The sequence below is a fragment of the Haplochromis burtoni genome, unplaced genomic scaffold, assembly GCF_018398535.1.
Source record: "Haplochromis burtoni strain Fernald_Lab_line unplaced genomic scaffold, NCSU_Asbu1 Contig_12, whole genome shotgun sequence".
NCBI lineage: Eukaryota > Metazoa > Chordata > Actinopteri > Cichliformes > Cichlidae > Haplochromis > Haplochromis burtoni.
Window position 1 is genome coordinate 3202195 of NW_024582373.1, and position 18527 is coordinate 3220721.

The 18527-nt window shown below is 38.8% G+C and overlaps 1 protein-coding gene across 2 annotated transcripts in view; it reads left to right on the forward strand.

Annotated features, from left to right (window-relative positions):
* Positions 1-18489, forward strand: part of wdr27 (WD repeat domain 27) — a 44820-nt gene extending 26331 nt beyond the window's left edge. The window contains exons 23-24 of one of the 2 annotated variants that reach the window (XM_005915460.3): positions 1733-1831; positions 15117-18489. In XM_005915460.3, coding sequence (XP_005915522.1) covers positions 1733-1831; positions 15117-15230 — 213 coding nt within the window. In that variant the 3' untranslated portion in view covers positions 15231-18489. Of the gene's footprint in view, positions 1-1732; positions 1832-15116 lie in introns of those variants that run through there. The other variant, XR_006053226.1, reaches the window with a different exon arrangement.
* Positions 18490-18527: the final 38 nt, after the last annotated feature.

Sequence of the window (18527 nt, forward strand, 5' to 3'; positions counted from 1 at the left end):
GCTTGTTGAAAGCAGTGGAATAATATATGCATGCTGCTGATTCTTATTAATTATGGGGACTCAGCACAGCACAGACTTTTGCATCTCTGTTGAGATCGGTCATTTCCAGCGTTTCTTGGAAACCGGGAGAGTATACGGTAGTGAGCTACATCGTATTTATTTGTAGCTGCCTTGAGACTTATATGAGCCAGACACATTTGTACTTGTCTTAATATATCAAAAAGCAATCATGGAAAAAAAAAAGGAACCTGAATAGTCTAAAAAAGACTCCCTAGATCATATTACACATTTTCCAAAAAACCTAGCCCAAAAGTAACCGAAGTGGAATATCATTTTAGCATGGCTGATATTTAGCTTTTCCATATACAGATGAAATATGTATTATTTCTTATCATGAAACTGTGACTTAATTATCAATTTATTAATCAGAATATATGCTCAGTGATATAGTGCAAACCCTCCTGACCCTGGGCTCTGCTCCGTTTCAGTTACTATTGACATAAACTAATACATCATGTGATCCATGTGATATTAAAACATTCCTAAGATAACTTTTTTCTTCCATATACCTAAATCCCTTTCAGGCATCACACACTTCATAAGCCTTAGACAGGAGTCACTCTTTTGACAGGATTCAATTGAAGCAGGGTTTTTTTTTTCTTTTTTTCGGGGAAACATGATACAAAACAGCTGCAGGAATTTGATGAGTCTTCATCTTGTAGCAGACATCCCCACATCTGTTTTTATCTGTCCTTATGGCACTGAGGTTAATGCATTTTTCTAAAAACTTACTGATTATATTTAGAAAAAGCATACAATAACAAACTTTCTGTTCTAAGGTCTCAAATGAAACAGATGGAGACATTCAGTACGCTAACGATTTTTGGGGTTTTTCTTTTTTAAATCAACGAGAGGAAGTATAAAATCCACAACTCCCACAGGGGTGATTAACAATTCCTAACTACCTCAAAGCAAAATACACTAGTAACACGCAGTATCTGCAAGGCTTTGTTATAACTGATAATGGCAGCTTGATTTTGAGATGTTCACTATTTTGAGATCTGTCTGTGCAACAAACTTCAGTATGAGTATTTATGCTTTAACATTAAAATTTACACTTACACAGTTTTTAAAGCTGAAAATCAGCATCCAACACTCAGGTGTTTAAATTGACCTTCTTCATCACTGTTTACCATTATTTATATCACAGGTTATCCGAGCACTCAGGAATCAGGAAACTACTCAGTAAATATAAGAAGAAGCATAGGACATAAAAAGAATGCAAACCGTGTTTTGATAAATTACAGATTTTGTTAATTACTGAAAAACTGCTAAAATACCCTGTTTATTTACTCTATTGAACTTCAGTTATTTTGAGATTAGTCCAGCACAAAGGATGATTGACTTTGGCGTGACTTTTAGTGTCTGCTACATGTCTGATTTCTGGACAAGCTTTAATCGCTTTAATACTCCTGTTTACAAGAAATTTGGGCTTTGGACATTTACCCCTAGCAATCAATCTTGGCTGGACATTTTACTATATACATGCACTGTATATTAAATGTCATTTGTGTCTGGAAGTAGAAAAAAAGATAAACATTTACCCTTGAAGCTGAAATGATACTCAAGTTGATCTGCATTATCATCATGCTCGTCAGAACATAATTGTGTGTTGTAAGTACAATGGTACACACTAAGCTTCTGTATACATTCATTGTGTCCTTAATTGCAGGCCTATGTGTATGACATCCGTAGCAGCAACTATCTCCACAGATTACAAAACTACTCAGACACTGTGCTTAATGTGGCCTTCAACCCTGCTACACCACAGGTAAGACTCTGATTACTGTTTGTTTTTGTGCATAGATAAATATGCAATGATGTGCCTCAAAAAAATATCTTTGCTTCATATTCCAATGAAAACTGAATGATCTCCTCTGGGACAACTTATTAAGGTGTCTTTGTCTGTACTCACTGTGTAGTATAGTCAACACAATACTTTAAATGTGACAAATGATTTACTTGATGCCACCTATCAGTTTGTAGATTGAACTGAGTTTAACATTTTAGCAATATTCACCTTTTTTTTGTAGGGAGCTAACCCTAGCTAGGTTAGTGAGCAAGGTAGCCTATGTAACTATGCAGTCTATAGTGCGATATCTACAATACTATACAAAAATCTTGAGGTACTGTTCATTTCTTTACATTATGCTATGAAAATAAGAAATAGGTGCAGCATTTTCTTTTTTGAAACATGTGAATTCATGCAAGCCAAAAGTACAGATTCTATAATTCCAGTGATGAAAGTCAATTTTTGGTATGACAATCATTATTCTTCAACACATCTTGAACTCCTCTTTATGTAGTCTTCAGGAATAGTTCTCCAGGCTTCTTAAAAACATCCAAAGCTCTTCTTCTTTGGATGTTGGCTTCCTTTGATTCCGTAAAGATGGACGCAAACTGCTTCAATAATGTGGAGGTCCAAGCTCTGGGAAAGCCTATTCATGACTGAAAGTGTTCAATTGATGGTAATTCTCTACATCCATAATTCCATCAGTTTTGACAATATCCCTAATGCTACTGGCTGAAATCCAGCACCGAGCCATGACAGAGCCTTCTGTGTCTTACAGATGGCTGTACCTCTCTCTTTACCTCCTTCATACATAGAACAACAAATCATTGGGGTGCCAGTTTAGCTCAGTAAGTTCAGCAAGGCTAATGCAGAGGTCTGGTTTCAAATTTGCCCCAAGGCCATTTTATGCATTCTTCCCCTAGTCTTTCACTCAGCTTTCCTGTCTTTTCTGCACTTTCCTATCACAATAAAGGCTAAAAAGCCCCCATAAAAATATTGGATTTATCATTCCACAAGACCTGTTGGCACTGATTTTTAGTCCAGTTCTTTTGTAAGTTGGCATAACTCATCCTTTTCTCCCTGATTCTCTGTGACTGGTAGCAAAGTTTAAAACTGGTTCCAGTTAAATTGTCTGTGATGCATAGATACAGCACTGGTTCATCCCTTGAGTTTGGTATTTCTTTGCTTAAATGATTCATAGGCCTGTGTTAAGTTGCTTAACAAACAAAGAAAAAACATTCCTCTGGTGGTTAGGTTCAAGGGCTTTCAGGACTGAAGATGAATGAAAATGAGCCAACGAAAGACTACACACAGCAGGGAACCAAAACACTGCAGCCATCAGACCTAAATAAGCAAAAGCAAACAAGCTGGTTTCCGAGCTGGTTGATTGCTGTACACAATGTAACACATCAAGACAGATTGCTACAGGATCTTTTGTCATTCGTTTTTTTTATCTTTGCTTCCGGTAGCCACATTTTCATGTCTGATACATCTAAGTGTTCAGTCTGGATTCTAGTACCACACCGGAGACTGGAATTATTATAATGGCACTTCAGCCAGTTTTATTATTGGGGCTTCTCCCATTGAAGCGATCATAAGTCAGCAAAACTCTGAAACTAGAACTTCCTGATCCTGCACTTGTTTGACTAGGATAAATACCTTACAGAATCCAATCCTTGGAGCCAGGGCATAGGTGCATATGCATGCAGGAATCTTCAGATCATAGACACTGTGAGCTCTGTACTCAATAGCGTGAATCGTTTAATGCTAAGTTACATCACCCACGGTCAAAATGCCTCAGTAATGAAAAATCATGTGACCTGTGATATCTTTACTCACCTGTGACTCAAAGCTGCTTTCAATTAAAAAAAATTATTGAAAGGGTTTAGTTTGTGCTGTCATCCATCCATCTTCTTTTGCTAATGGTTAGGCTGGAGCTTATCAAAGCTATCACGGATCGAGATGCAGAGTACACCCTACCCAGGTTGCCAATCTGTTGCAGGGGTTGTTCTGTGATCTATGAATTATTAAAAGTTATCCACAAGGATTTAAAACTGTTTATCTTTGCCTGGCCTGCCATCAATCTAGAAGAAAACAATTCATGGAATGTGGGGAGTTGCACCAAAGAAAACAGAAAAGATATGTGTTTACTTTGAATTGCCATTACAGTGCTGCTTTATACCAACATGCTTTTAGTGACTAACAACATATATAGTGCCTTTTTAATAAAGCAACGCATTCCTTTGAAAATATCCAAAGCAAGAATACTTATAAAAAATAAATTCTAAAATATAGATTCTATGTTATAATATCACAGCCTTTGCTGAACATCTTTTAAGATTTGTTGACTGTGTTGTCAACTCAAGGCACATGTTTTAAATCTGCATGTCCATTTTTGTAACTCAATTCAGCGAAACTTTGGAGCACAATGATACATTCAGATTTCCCAGCTTGAAAGTGGAAAGCTTGGTTCATAGCCATTATCTGGCTGAAGTACAGTGATCTGCAGAGTTTGAAGACACACTTCATCAGTCAGGGCGTGCTTGCTCAACATTAGTACTTCTGTACATTTTGTTTTACTTGATGGGACAAATCAGAAATTCAGAAACAAGACATGTTGAATCAATAGACTTTATCTTACTTTCCACCACACGTGTCGGGTTGTAGATTGAAATAGTGATATATATCTTATCAGAAAGTAAATGTATATAATGTAATAATGATGAACATATACTCTAGTAGTACATTCTCACATTCATGTAACAGGCCTTTGCATACAGAATACATTATAAAAAATGAGGGTTTTGCTGTAAAAACCAGTACAGCCTTGCCACAAACTAGGTCAAACTAGGCTGAAAGTTGATATAAGAATTATGTTGATGTTAAGACGTACAGGCATCTAAATGTTTAGTTAGGTAATTTATCTGAGTCTTGTGGATTAGTCAAGTCATTTTTGCCTGTTTTGTTGAATTTTAGTGGACGTCACAAGTTTAGCTTACTGGTAAATTGTCCTCTGCATTTTGTCAACCAATTATCTGATTGCGGTTAGTACACAGCTGGGCACAGTTGCATGCATCCACCACAGATCGCTGTTCCCAAAATGATTTCAGGGTGGTTTGACAAAACCCGTTTAGGGAGGCAGTTTTGCTCAGTTGTCATTGGAGATGGGTCTGATGACATAAAAGCTCAGTAAATGTTATGATTCCATCCATAGCACTGGTATGACTTTATTTACTGGTTCTCTAATTTTTCCTCAGTTTCTCAAAAGTTCAGTAACTCCCTTTGTCCATAATTTTGCCAGATGTGATCATTAGCAAATCTTGTTTGCTTACTTGTGAAGCAGATAGATTATTTTAACCCTGCAGAAGTGCCTGTTTACCTGGTGCTAACTTATACTTTACTCAGATTATCTAGGTTTGTTTGCGTGTGTGGAATTGCGTGCTTACCTATCTGTGGTTTAATTTTTGTGAGCCAAAAGCAATAAGTCAAAAGTCATTTTAAGTTCAAGAAGTCCTGAGAAATGACCGGTTAGTTCTAAAGTTAACCATGTGATATATTGGAAATATGCTGTGCTCATGCTTTCTCCTAAGACAAAGTGCTGGCAAAAAATGTCCCTAACCTGTGTTCATCTTGCTGTTGATCTACATTTGAGGGCCAGATGTTCTCCATATTTACAGCTGTGAGAAACCTCTGATGGGAGACACAGACAGATAAGGCAATGCATATTTTCCACTCATTTATCACTCATGTTTTCCACCTGAATACTTAAAAGAGAATCAAGCAGACAGATCCACCTCAGGGTTTATTCCCTTAGGTTTATTCCTGTACTTTAGTCTGTAATTAGGGATTTTAGCTTTTATTGTCACTTCACAATGCTGTCTTATAAAATCGTGTGGGAGTTGCATTGTATGCAGCTGTAAATTTGTTTGCAATTTGTTTGCTTTCCCGTGTTGAACCTTTATGTGCTACTGTGTAAATTAGAGAAGGATTTTCACATGCAACAGGGGTGTTCTTGTCATTCCTTGCATATAATACAAAATAGGATGTTCTTTTTTTCTTTTTTGAGATTACAATTTAGTAGTGCCTTTAAACAAGGCAGTCATGCTACTGTATCCACAGGTACTTTTTCCATTGAATTTGGAATTTTGGATTCATATGTACAGAAAAATGCTTTAACCAGAAGTGAAGAAACAGGTTACTGGGTCAGATGAGGGGCACAGATTTCATGGCGCTGCACACTGTTTGGATTACTCATATTTCTGTACTGTGTCATCCTGACCTGCTGATAGCTTGACTATCAGCAGGTCAGGACTGCTGATAGCTTGACTATCAGCAGTTCACTTCAAAAGACGGTTCAGTATTGGTGTAGATGAGCTCTTCTAAGCATCTGTTGAACCAGTTGTTACTCTCTTTGTGAAAATATCCCTCTTCTTTGTCTAAAGAGCTTGGAAAGAAAATGGTTCATCTTCTTCAGTTTTTAGAACTGAAGAAGCTTCTCGGATGAGAGGTGAAACATCTTCAAGAAACTTAAAGAAGTCCAGACGCTTTTCTTTCCAAGCTCTTTAGACCACGATGACCTGGATGACTGAGAACCTTTACAGACATGTCCCTCTTCTTTCTGACACTTGATCTTTAAGTTAAGGACCTTGTTCGTCTAAACCTCAGTGAGTAATTTAGCAAACAAACTGAAGCCAGCTGATGCTTAAAGTGTTTTTGTTTGTGTTGCTTTTTGGCCTACTGATGCCTTATCAGTAATTTGGTTTAGCACATTGGAATTTTTTTCCTATAAAAGTTGTTAGTATCAGTTGTAGATAATTTTGTTTCTGTAGACATAAAGTTTTCATTTTAATTGCGAAAATTAAAGTTCCCTTATAGTCCCCAGTCCCCCCTTCAGAAGGCATGTCAGTGGGTTTAGGGAGGTCCTAAAAGTATTCCCTGACTGCCTGACTATATCCTCAGTTGAATTCAGCAGCACCACACTTACACTGTACACCCTGTGAGTGGAGCTTCGGCTGCCAGTACCCATCAGCTGCCTCCAAAGTCCCACAGGCTAACCAAGCCCGATAGGACTTCGTCTTCAGCTTGTTTACTGTGTCCACCATCAGGTTCAGGGATTTTCACCATGACACCTTGCGACCAAAACTCCTTGCAGCTGCCTCGGCAATGGAGGCGCAGAACATGATCCATTTGGACTGAATGTCCCCAGCCTCCCTCGGAATGCTGTCGAAGTTCTGCCAGAGATGGGAGTTAAAGATCTCCCAGACCAAGGCCTTTCCCAGACGTTCCCAGCTCACTGTTAGTATATATTTAGGTGTGCCAGGTCTTTCCAGCATCCTCCCCTAACCCTCGATAGGTGATCATCAGTTGACAGCTCAGCTCCTCCCTTCACCCAAGTGTCCAGAACATATGGCTATGTATGATGCCATTACATAATCAATCACTGGCTTGATGCCACATGCACTTAAGGACATATTTATGTGCAAACATGGTGTTTATTTTGGACAAACTATGAGTTCCACAGAAGTCTAATAGTAAAACACCACCTGGGTTCAGATCAGAAAGGCCATTCCTCCCTTACAGGTATCACTGTCATTGCCCACATGAGCATTGAAGTCTCCCAGAAGAATGACGGTGTGAAGGCGGACCCTCAAGAACCTCACTCAGTGACCCCAAAGAGTTAGGGCAATATACTGAGTAAGCTGAGGGGATATAAGAATAGCCTCCTCTGCCGCCAATTCTCAATGAAGGCAATTCCAAAGGCTTGCATTGAGGTGAACCTAACTATAACTCAACCACACACACCATCTTAGGGTCTTTCCCCACCAGTGAGGTGACGTTCTATTTCTCAATAGCCAGCCTTGACAGTTGGGGATCAGATCGTCATGGGCCTCTGCCCCTGACTGCTGCTCGGCACACATTGCACCCGACCCTTTATGGAGCCTCCTGCAGGTGCTGGGCCTACAGGAGGGTGGGCCCAATTTGCTCCTTCGGGCTGCACCCGGCCAGACCCCAAGGCTCCTACAGCTCAGTCATTGGATGCTCCCCCTCTGGCTCCCTCCCCAGGCCTGGCTCCAGCTTAATATTAGACGAAAATACAAACGGTTTTAAATGATGATTTCATTTATCAAGGGAAAAATCAGCCACCAACCTGTCTCGTCGTATGTAAAATAATAAGTGGCCTTTTACAGGTATGGACTGAGACAAAAAAATCAGCCCTAGCATTTTTGGTCCAAGCAGGCCACCATGATTGGTCACAAATGGTCCAGTTAAATATACGCACATAAAAATATTTGAAACTATCATTATATGTATCAGGTTTTTTTTATCTGGTTGGTACAGTCGTTGGATTAGCACATCTTAGCTGATACTAGTTAAATAAAAAGTGTAGCTTTTAGTGCAACTGTATGTGTATATAATAATCATACGCATACTGTATTTTGTTTCAATTTCAATTTGTTGGATTATTGATATTGAAAGTTTTTCTTTTCTATCAGGTTGTAAAGCTGTTGTTGGATTCGGACATCTTAGTAATCTCTTTAACCGTTAGTCAAAGCGGTTATTAGCGGGAGACAGATCGATCAAAATATTGATAGTATTGATGCTCGCACTGGGATTGGATCTCTTTTGTTCTGTTAGGTAACTATTGTGAAAGGTAAAAATCACAGTGATTTTGTGGTCATTAATATGTATTCAGAATATGCATTTCATGATGATTCATCTCATAATTCATGACATATTGCACTCCTCTACATAGGCTGTCTTCATAGGTTAAGTATTTATATCAGTATTAGTATTGGCAAAAGCGATCCTGTATTTACTTGGAATCGTACTGAAAATTGTGGTTTCACACATCACTAGAAGTCATTAATTTTACTTTAAAATTTGAATCTCTACTTTCCAACCATTTTCTTATCATGTTATTTAGAACTTCCTCCATCTCTTTCTCACTCTGTTGTTGAGACTGCTATCCCTTCTCCTGCACTTCTCTGTTTAGCGCCTCTTGTGACTACGAGGGGGTTGTTGCTGGTACTATTGCTGCTTATATGATTAATTTAATTTACTTAATTTGACATATATTGCACCATTTCACTTTTGTTTGTCCATCATTATCAGCGTCTTCAACAATAAACTCTACAAGGTGCATGAGTGCAATAGGGGCCAGATTTGATTGGGCAATCCAGTGTCACTAATAAACAAATGGGCTTCTGTTAGTGCTTGCATGGCCGGGGTGCAGCAGCCCCACAAGCCGGCCTGTAGCCTGTATAATTATCAACAAAGAAAAAAGAAATATTGACCCATCAGCCCACAAGTACGTTGGCCCACCAGGCAAATGCGTAGTATGCTAGATTACCAGTCCAGCCCTGCCCCCTAAACATAATAACTGGTTAACCACTTTGGCAGCAAAAACTGTAATCAAGCATTTGCAATAGCTGGCAATGAGTCTTTCACATCACTGTGGAGGAATTTTGGCCCACTCTTCTTTGCCAAATTGTTTTTATTCAGTGCAATTCAGTTATTAGATTTAGGGGTCGATTACTTTTCCACATATAGCCAGGTAGATTTGGATAGCTTTTTTCTTTAGTAAATAAAACCATAATTTAAAATTTAAAATGTATCTAATTTTACACTTTGTTTGATGATCTGAAACATTTAAGTGTAACAAATGTGCAAAAAAACTAAAAAAAATCACTAATGGCTCAAATACTTTTTCACACCACTGTATCTTACTGTAAGTTACTGGACCTCCTCGCTACACGTCTGGTCAGTTTCTGAGTCATACATCTGTTTTTGTTTTGTTTTTTGTTATAATCTACTGTCTTCTTTTAGAGTCTTTGGACTAAGTGAATGTTTTTGAACTCTGAGGTACTTGGTTCTCATTTGCACTTAGTGTGTTGGAGGTAGCGCAGAACCATGACCACTTGCTGACACAATCAGTTGTCTGCAAAACTTTAACACGTACGATCATCCAAACTAAGATGAACAAAGAGTGAGTCATATCTGTGACTTTTCATGCTAAGTGCTTTTCTTGTCTCTCTATGTCAGCTTTTATCATCTTTACTTTTTGCAGCCGGGCAAAAAAAACCCAGCTGTTGTCCCAGTAGACATTTTTACTGTATCATTTTTAATTTGTGGCCATTTGGCAGCTGTTACTCACACAGCAGGGATGGACTAGGATATAAAAGGATCCCTGGAGTTTTTCCCTGAGATGCAGCACAGTACGATCAGCACAATTACAGCTGTAATGAATAGCAATTCAATTTTATATCTTCGTGGTTGCAACTGCTGGTTGGAAAAAGTAGCACATTTGAGGACTCCAGTGAAATAAGATGCACTTTCTGATGTTGTTACATTATTATTTTATTAGTTTACAATGGTTTTTAGGTTATTTAACAGTAAAAATCATTGGTTGTTACTACCTATTTTACCTAACAGCACCACACAAACCAATATATGAGTAATTTTGGTGTATCACGAATACCAATGATGTCAGTGCAACACTTTGATTCATGTACATTGTACACTCACAGCCACTTTATTAGGCACACTCTTCTAGCAGTGGGTTGACCATTATTTTGCTGTTAGAACTACTGCAGGCAGATTAAACAAGATGCTGGAAACTTTCCTGGGAGATTGACACGATAGCACAGTTGCTGTAGATTTGCCAGCTGCATATCCAAATGCAAATCTCCCATTCTGTCACATTCCAAAGGTACTCTGTTGGATGAAGTTTGTTTGAAGCTTCGTGATATGGTGCATAATCCTGCTGGAAGCAGCCATCAGAAGACGAGTACACTGAGAGCATAAAAGGGATGACACAGGTGGAATGGAGCCCTCCTTTCATGTTCTTTACTTCAAATTTTGACCCAACCATTCAAACCTTGCAGCATAAATTGAGGAAGCAACATTTTTACAGTCTCCAGTTCCCCAGTTTTTGTGAGCCTGTGTGTCGCCTCAGCTTCCTATTGTTAGCTGACACAAGTGCGGTCTGGGTGTGGTATTCAGCAGTTTCTCAAATACTCAGACCAAAGCTTCTGGCACCAACAACCATGCCTCATTCAAGTAGACATGTTCAAGTCAACTTTAATGTTGTGTTGTTTCTACTTGCCCATTGAGCTGCCCATTTGATTGGCTGATTACGGATGGATGGATGGATGGATGGATGGATGGATGGATGGATGGATGGATGGATGGATGGATGGATGGATGGATGGATGGATATGTTTCCTCTTGACCTCAGACATTACCCCCTTCGTACTGTCACAGCCAGAGAATAAATACAGAGGTGGACTGCTGTCTACTCCAGAATGTCACATTACAGTGAGACACAGACTGAGCTGAGACAGCCTGGCCTGCGTTCAGCACAGCTGGAACTGCAATGAACAGGAAGTTTCAAAGTCACAAGAGACATTTTTAAGTATCGAAACCTTTCACATGCATTAGACAGAACTTCTTCAGTTGGCTGTGGTCTTAGGTAATAATGGTGAACTTCCTTTGTCCCAGTACTCAAAATGTTAAGTTCAGATCTGTGAGTACAATCAGATTTCTCAATTTTTTCTATTTTCTCATTTTATGCAATTTTAATGTTTTAAAGATACACAGATATAAAGATTTACATTTAAAAAATATAAGGGTAAGCGGAGGATATAAAACATTATATTTTATATAACTACTTTCTTATATTCACCCAGATGGTATTGTCTGTTGTCTAATGTCTAAAAGGTTCTGAGTGTGAATATATCCATAAGTTACCAACTATTTATCACCACGAGCAACAGGCTATACATTTCTTTTATTGATCCCATGTCTATGTAAAGTCAAGACTGAGATAACCGTTGTGACCATCTGCCCCTTTTTCCATCTGTCATCTGGATCCTCCTTCAACTCTCAGCATGGTCACTACAGAACATCTTGCTATGTTGGCGTTTGTGAAATTTGTGCTCCACAGCTGATGAATGGCATCCTCTGGGAGGGGAAAACACATTGTTCGCCATATTATCAAATCCTTAGCATTTGTTCATACCGGTTTCTATAGACATATACTTTCTGTCATCCAGAGTGCCAAAATTTGACTCACCATTGAAAATCTAATCCACATTGCTTTCTCAATCGGCATTTTTATTCTGGCTTTGAACTGTTGATTTGTGGTTTCTTTTCCGTGGTGTTGAGCCAGTTGCTAACAATAAATTATGCAACATGCGTGACAAACCATGCAATGGATTTTCTGATCTTACTCAGAATTCCTAAAAAGTTTGGACTTGGACTTTGTTCAACCAAACCTCAAAACAAATGAACAAAACTCTCAAATGGAGCCTCAGGTTATGTGCGTAAGGTTATCTAAAATTCCACAGAAATCAAACTTGATGAAAACTGTGTCTGTCTTGAAAATGAAGCTGTAATGTCAGCCAAACCTGTCATGACCCACAATGACTCCTTTCTGTGTTTCTATAGTAAGTCAGTATTTTTAACAAAAACATCTGATACCAAAGGTCACATAAAACCTTCAGCTACCCTTATTATGTGGGCTTGTTTGGGGCAAAATAAAAGTTTAAGGTTGCAAAGATGTAATGTGTTGGATTCCTTTGGACTTTTCTGTGTTTATCTCTTAACACTACATGCTTACATTGGTGTATTATCACAGTAACAGTGGTTTTGGATCAGAGTTGATCCAAAACCATGGTTGCTACTGTAGCTGTCGTCTAACTCTCATAAGTTTTAGGTCAAGGATGTCAAACTCATTTTACATTGTGGACTGTATACAGCCCACTTAGCTCTTAAGTGGGCTGGACCAGTATAACTCCCCTTTCTGTTAGTGTAAAGAAACCTAACTACACATTTAATCCCTAAGAAAATTAAAATGAAGTGCAATTTTAACAATAAGTCTCAGTTTTTCTATATAATTACAAAATCTTGCCTAATTGTGCCACAAATCTGCAATATTAAAGAAATATGTCAGAAATAAATGTGTAAAATGGCAGTAAATGTTCTAGTTGTTCATTCCTCAGTTAAGTCCTGTAATAATAAAGTAGAAAGTTGTTAACTGACTTTTTTAACTTTAACTGTTAACTGTGACCCAACTGGAAAAGTTGGAAATGTCTACAGTTGTGAACAAAAAATGAAAATCAGGAATTCTTCTTTCTTTTTTTTGCTTTACTTTGGTGCAATATGAATGGCCATGGTGGAGGTTTTTTTTTTTTTTTTTTTTTTTAATTGGTTTTTCTACCAAATTTTAAATTAAATTTTTAAAGTAAATTTTTTAATTTTTAATTTTGAAAAGCTATAAAACCTATAAAAATACAGTTCACATTTTCCGAAGCCTTCCAGTGGGCCAGATTGGAGTCTTTCCTGGGCTGATTCTGGCCCCCGGGACTTATGTTTGACATCCCTGTTTTAGGCTTTTCAGCTGCCTCGGAGCAAGAACCAGACAGCCTGGCTGTTGTTGATTAAGGTCATTGAGGTGGACGTCATGGTGTACAAAGACTCACGATCACATACTATGCATATTTAGATGTAATATGTTTGTGCTCACTGGGTTGCCTTTATGAGGAAGTTAACTTGTCTCTGGGATTCACACTCGCCAGGAATTCTTTAATGTGTCTATAGAAGAGAAACTGCAACTTTCACCCTTCAAAGGAAGAATGCATCCAGCCCAGTTTAGTGTGTTTGAGTCATCCTCAGACCTCAGCTATTGTGACTCCCTTTCCCAGCACAGGCATCTGCTTGCTGGTAAAGGATTATTTCTCCCGCATAAAACCTTTTTAGTACAAGGGAAAAAATGTTGGACCATTGTTGTACCAAATGTGTTTTTTATCACAACTTGGCAAATCATTGTTTGCCAAGATTCCTGATGTTATCATGCTTTTAAAAAAGATGCTGTCTTTACAGCCACCTCTGGTCTAGATAATTACCATAGGTAAAACTCCCTGATGGAGTATTCCCATTTTGTAAAATGTTGGGTTTTTTTGATTGGTTCTTTGTTTTTCTCCACTTACCTACAAAGGTGTCATATAGAAGATGGACATACTGTGACATCATCCATTGGTTAGGGGTGGACCTAACCAATGTTTTTAGTGTCATCATTGAGGTTTTTGAAACATGGAAAGTAACTGGTGGATCTTACTGGACACGCTCACTGGTAGCTATTTGTCAATCACATATGAGTCATTATTATCTTATTGCCCTTTAAGACTTTAGAGGACACCATAATTTACTAAATTAACACCAAGGTCAGAAAGAACTGAACTAAAAAAATGAAAGAGAACTGAACAATTAAGAACATCAACTCATCATGTAGATGTTTACTGAGGGTGAAAGGTCAATGTGAGCCTAAGGTTTGTTTTACCCCTGACTTCTATACAACAAGATCTCTTTCTTTTCTTTTCTTTTTGTCAAGCCAGAGGCGTCAGGCACCTTAGCATTCACTTTCACTTTTCAGGCCCCGGAGGCCGTGACTTTATATAAAGACTATGCTCACTTGTCCTTTAAGACTGGGTGGTAAAAATAAACTTGGGTTGAAGTGGCATGAAATAGAGGTTATAACAGCTGTTTGTGAGTTATCTTGAGTTATTTTTCCATAATATGGTATACTTTTAAATTCTGAACAATTGCACATGTAAAAATGTGCTATAGGTCTCACTGCAAAGCCCACATAGAGGGTTTCCCACTGCTTCTGACGGACTGTCAGAGTGCTGAGGTAATGCTTCCTCAGCCTCATCTGCTCTCTTGGCTGATAGAGACATATGATTCACTGTGTACGTCTCACTAAAAATTGTAGTCAAGCATTGATCGTCTGTATTTGTGCTTGTCTGTGTGCAGCCTGCACATGTCATTAAGTGTGTAGTGTGTGCGTGTGTGTTTGCCTACAGGGTGTGGATTAATGCTAGTTTATTGTTGTGTTGTTGTGTGGGTGCCTTATTAATCTCCAAATGTTTGACTCACTGAGAGTATTGCTGGCAGGAACCTCAATCTCCTTGTTTGAATAAACAAAGTTATATAACAGAGTTAAGGCCTGGCAACATGATGTTTTTTTTGGGGGGGGGGATAAATGGCAAGTATGGAAAATCGAGAATTTTGGTGGGGAACACAGAATGGTCTTGACCTCAGTGGTGCTCTTCTTCTTCGGGGATCTAGGTGTGCCGTTATGAAACTCTGTATTCTAAATAGAGAGGTGGTAAAAAGAAGAGTGATGTCTGACACGGTTTTAGAAAAAAAGTGTGCAAAAATAAAAGCGTAATATGATGTCATGCTTTTTCTCTTTTCTTCACAGCTGCTAACTGGGACCCTGGATGGGAAGCTCAGGCTGTTTAAGTCTAGCAGTGGCTCTTCTTTGTCCTGTGACACCAGCGCTGCCATGCACAGTGTCCTCAACAAGACTGTGTAATTACAGCTGGCCCCTGCAGAGCCCATGCAGGTTTTATTAATGCAGTTCCAAGTGGGATTTTCATTGGGAAAGAAGAATTTAAACGTTTTCTTTTTTTGCTCTTGGTTTAATGAAAAACAGGTAGAGTTATATAAAAATGTGCTCTTGTGTGTTCTTCCTCGGTGCTTAAAATTGTCAGTAGAAACCAGCCATTTCAGATCATTTGTCTTTGTTAAACTTCCTGCCCATGCTTCCAGCGCATTTCTCATTTAAAGGGAGCGCGCTGCTTTCTTTGAACTCATTTAGCTGCATTTTTGTGATGCACGATTTAGTCAATTAAACATAATATCACTAAATTTGCCAAAAACAATTATTATTAGCAGTTTTTCACATCTGTTGCACATTCTGGATGGTCAAGCATAACGTTTAGTTTGTTCAGTATGTGGAACAGATGTACTTCTTATATCGCTGGCTGTGACCTCCACTTAGCATATCAGCACGTAGAGCTATGACATCAACTGGGTGCAACCACTTTGGCTGCCAGACACACAGATGCTCCTACTGTTCATACTGATGCACCCATCTCCATTGTTTGTGCTGGATGTTTAGTCCTTTCTACCTTAGTCACAACAAACTGTCAGGTACTCTAATACATAGTAGAGGATATAAAGGCTCAATGTGAAATTTGTTCAAAAATTGTTGAATTTGTTGAAAAATTGGTTTGCAACAACACTATTTACAAAAACGCTGGCAAGCTTAAATTTCTAAGGTTTCCCATTTGATGCAAGATTCCAGTTTATTTTCTGTGAGCTTTTTTAAAACACATTTGTGATGTTACAGTCTTGTGCCAAAATAGATTCAATTCATTCTTCACCTCAAAATTCTACAAAACAATTTAAATCTATTAAAAATAATAAATTAAAATATAACATGTATATTCTGAGCCTTTGCCATGACACTCTGAACTGAACTCAGGGGCATCCTGTTTCTGCTGATCAGCTTGATTGGAGTCCACCTGTGGTAAATTAATTTGATTCGACATGAAGGTACGCACCTGTCTACATAAGGTCCCATAGTTGACAGTGCATGTCAGAGCACTAACCAAGCCATGACGTTTAAGGAATTTTCTGTAGACAGAGGAAAAGGTCCAGAAGGACAACCATTTCTGCAGCACTCCAGTAATCAGACCTGTGTGGCAGAACAGCCAAACAAAAGCCCCACCTCAGTAAAAGGCACGTGACAGCCAAAAAGTCTGCCCAAAAGCACCCTAAGGACTCTCAGACCAGAGAAACAAAATTCTCTGAAACAAAGATTAAACCCTTCGGCTTGAATGCCAAACATCATGTCAAGAGGAAACCAGCCACTACTGATCCCTTGGCCAATACCATCCCTACAGCAGAGCATGGTGGTACAGAGACATCCTTGATGATAACCTGCTCCAGAGCGCTCTGGACCTCAGACTTGGCTGAAGGTTCAGCTCCAAACAGGACAACAAACCTAAGCACACAGTCAATATAACAAAGTAGTGGCTTCAGGACCACTCTGCGAATGTCCTTAAATGGCCCAGCCAGAGGCCACTAAGTCTCTATTCTTTTGTGTCATTCTTATATCTCCAAACAAGGTGACAGATTAATATGTTTTCTCTTACATTGATTTGGAAATAAAATCAAAAATAATTTTTGAAGTCACAAAGTCATCAATCCTATATCGCATGTCCTCTTAGGTTCAACATTAAGATATTCTTTCTATCTCAAGTTTAATACCACAGTTTATTGCTAAGTAACGTTTCCTGGTGATGTTTAATTTTCTTTGGAAAAACAGTTACTATCTCCTGCTCTGCTGCTCCTGTCACCTCCACCATATTATAAGCCTTAACTCAGTCTTCAGACAGAAAGGAGGAATGCTCATCCCCCATCTGCAGGGGGACATAATTTCAAGCATCACTCATCCCCTGTCCAATAGGAAAAGATATCAGAGTTGACGCATTATGTGATGGCGCTAAATCCACTGATAGTATGCTCAGTCTTAACTTCCTCAGACTGTTTTCCAAAAACTGCTCATCTGTGTCTTGTCCCCTGTCCAGTATTCTGTATTTGATTTACTCTGCCCTTTTTGGACTGCTTACTTTAATTGATACCAAGGCAAGCTGTCTGTGAGGATGTGCAGTGCGATCCTCAGCTAGATCATGAAGTATAGCTTTGAAGTTGCACAGTATCAGCTGCCAGATATGGATAGGATTTATAGGGTGGTACCTCTTGCTTTGTCATGCATTACATTATGTATGTACTGTGTGTGTGTGTGTGTGTGTGTAGGTGCGTGTGTTTATGCCACAAAGATAGGTATGTACTGGCAACGCTGCATTTTCCCTGTCACGGTGAGCTTTAGTGTTCCTGCAAGTAGGAGACACTTTTTATCGGAGCAGAACGATAAATTGTCTTTGGGGTAAATTTACGCAGCCATGTTCTTTCTCTATTTTCGTCCTGGAATGTGTGTATTCAGTGTCTTTCCTTGAATTAATTAACCTGAATTCAGTGAGCATGTGCTCTCAAAACAAAGTAATATATTGCCATATGTGCAAATCCTTTGTCTGTGTGAGGTCATTTTGGGTCCACTCCCTTCATCGAGCTCACCACTAAAGAATGAAGTACACTTGAAAATAAAAAGGACTTCAATAATATCCACACCCAAACATTATGAGTGTCCAACATTCAATCTCTCACAGTCTTTTGTCATTGAAACTGACAGAAAGAAGAACTTTGTCTCCAGCTTTGGAATTATTAGATGCTGGATATGACAGCACTGAACATGGTGTAACGCTGGAGGAAGACATGCAGAGCCCTCAGCATAATATACAAATGTGTAGGTGTCGTTCCCCGCTATGTGGTTTGGTGGTCTTTTGGCTCGCTGGTCACAGTCTCATCAGCACTCTGAACACATTTCCCTTGGGTCATAATGAGGCACGTGAACTTTACTGATGATCTACAGACTCGTGAGGATTTCTGCTCTTTTGTTCTCAAGAGTTCAAAGCTAAGGGAGTGGACACGTGTCAAAAACTGCTGTTCTGCTCTCTCAGTTCATTCCAGTAAAAGCAAAGCTAACGGAACAACGTATAATGTTCTATAAATTGTGCCAAAGAAATCCAAACTGATGATATCTGTAATGATTTATATTCTATACGTAAATTACAGGAAAAATAACTGAGATTCAGCTCATACGCAATCTATTTAATGAGAGTCTTCAAATGTTCAGACACTAATGATGGTATCAGTCATCGAGCATCAGTGTGCTACAGTGGAAGCAACCATACAACCATAAGCT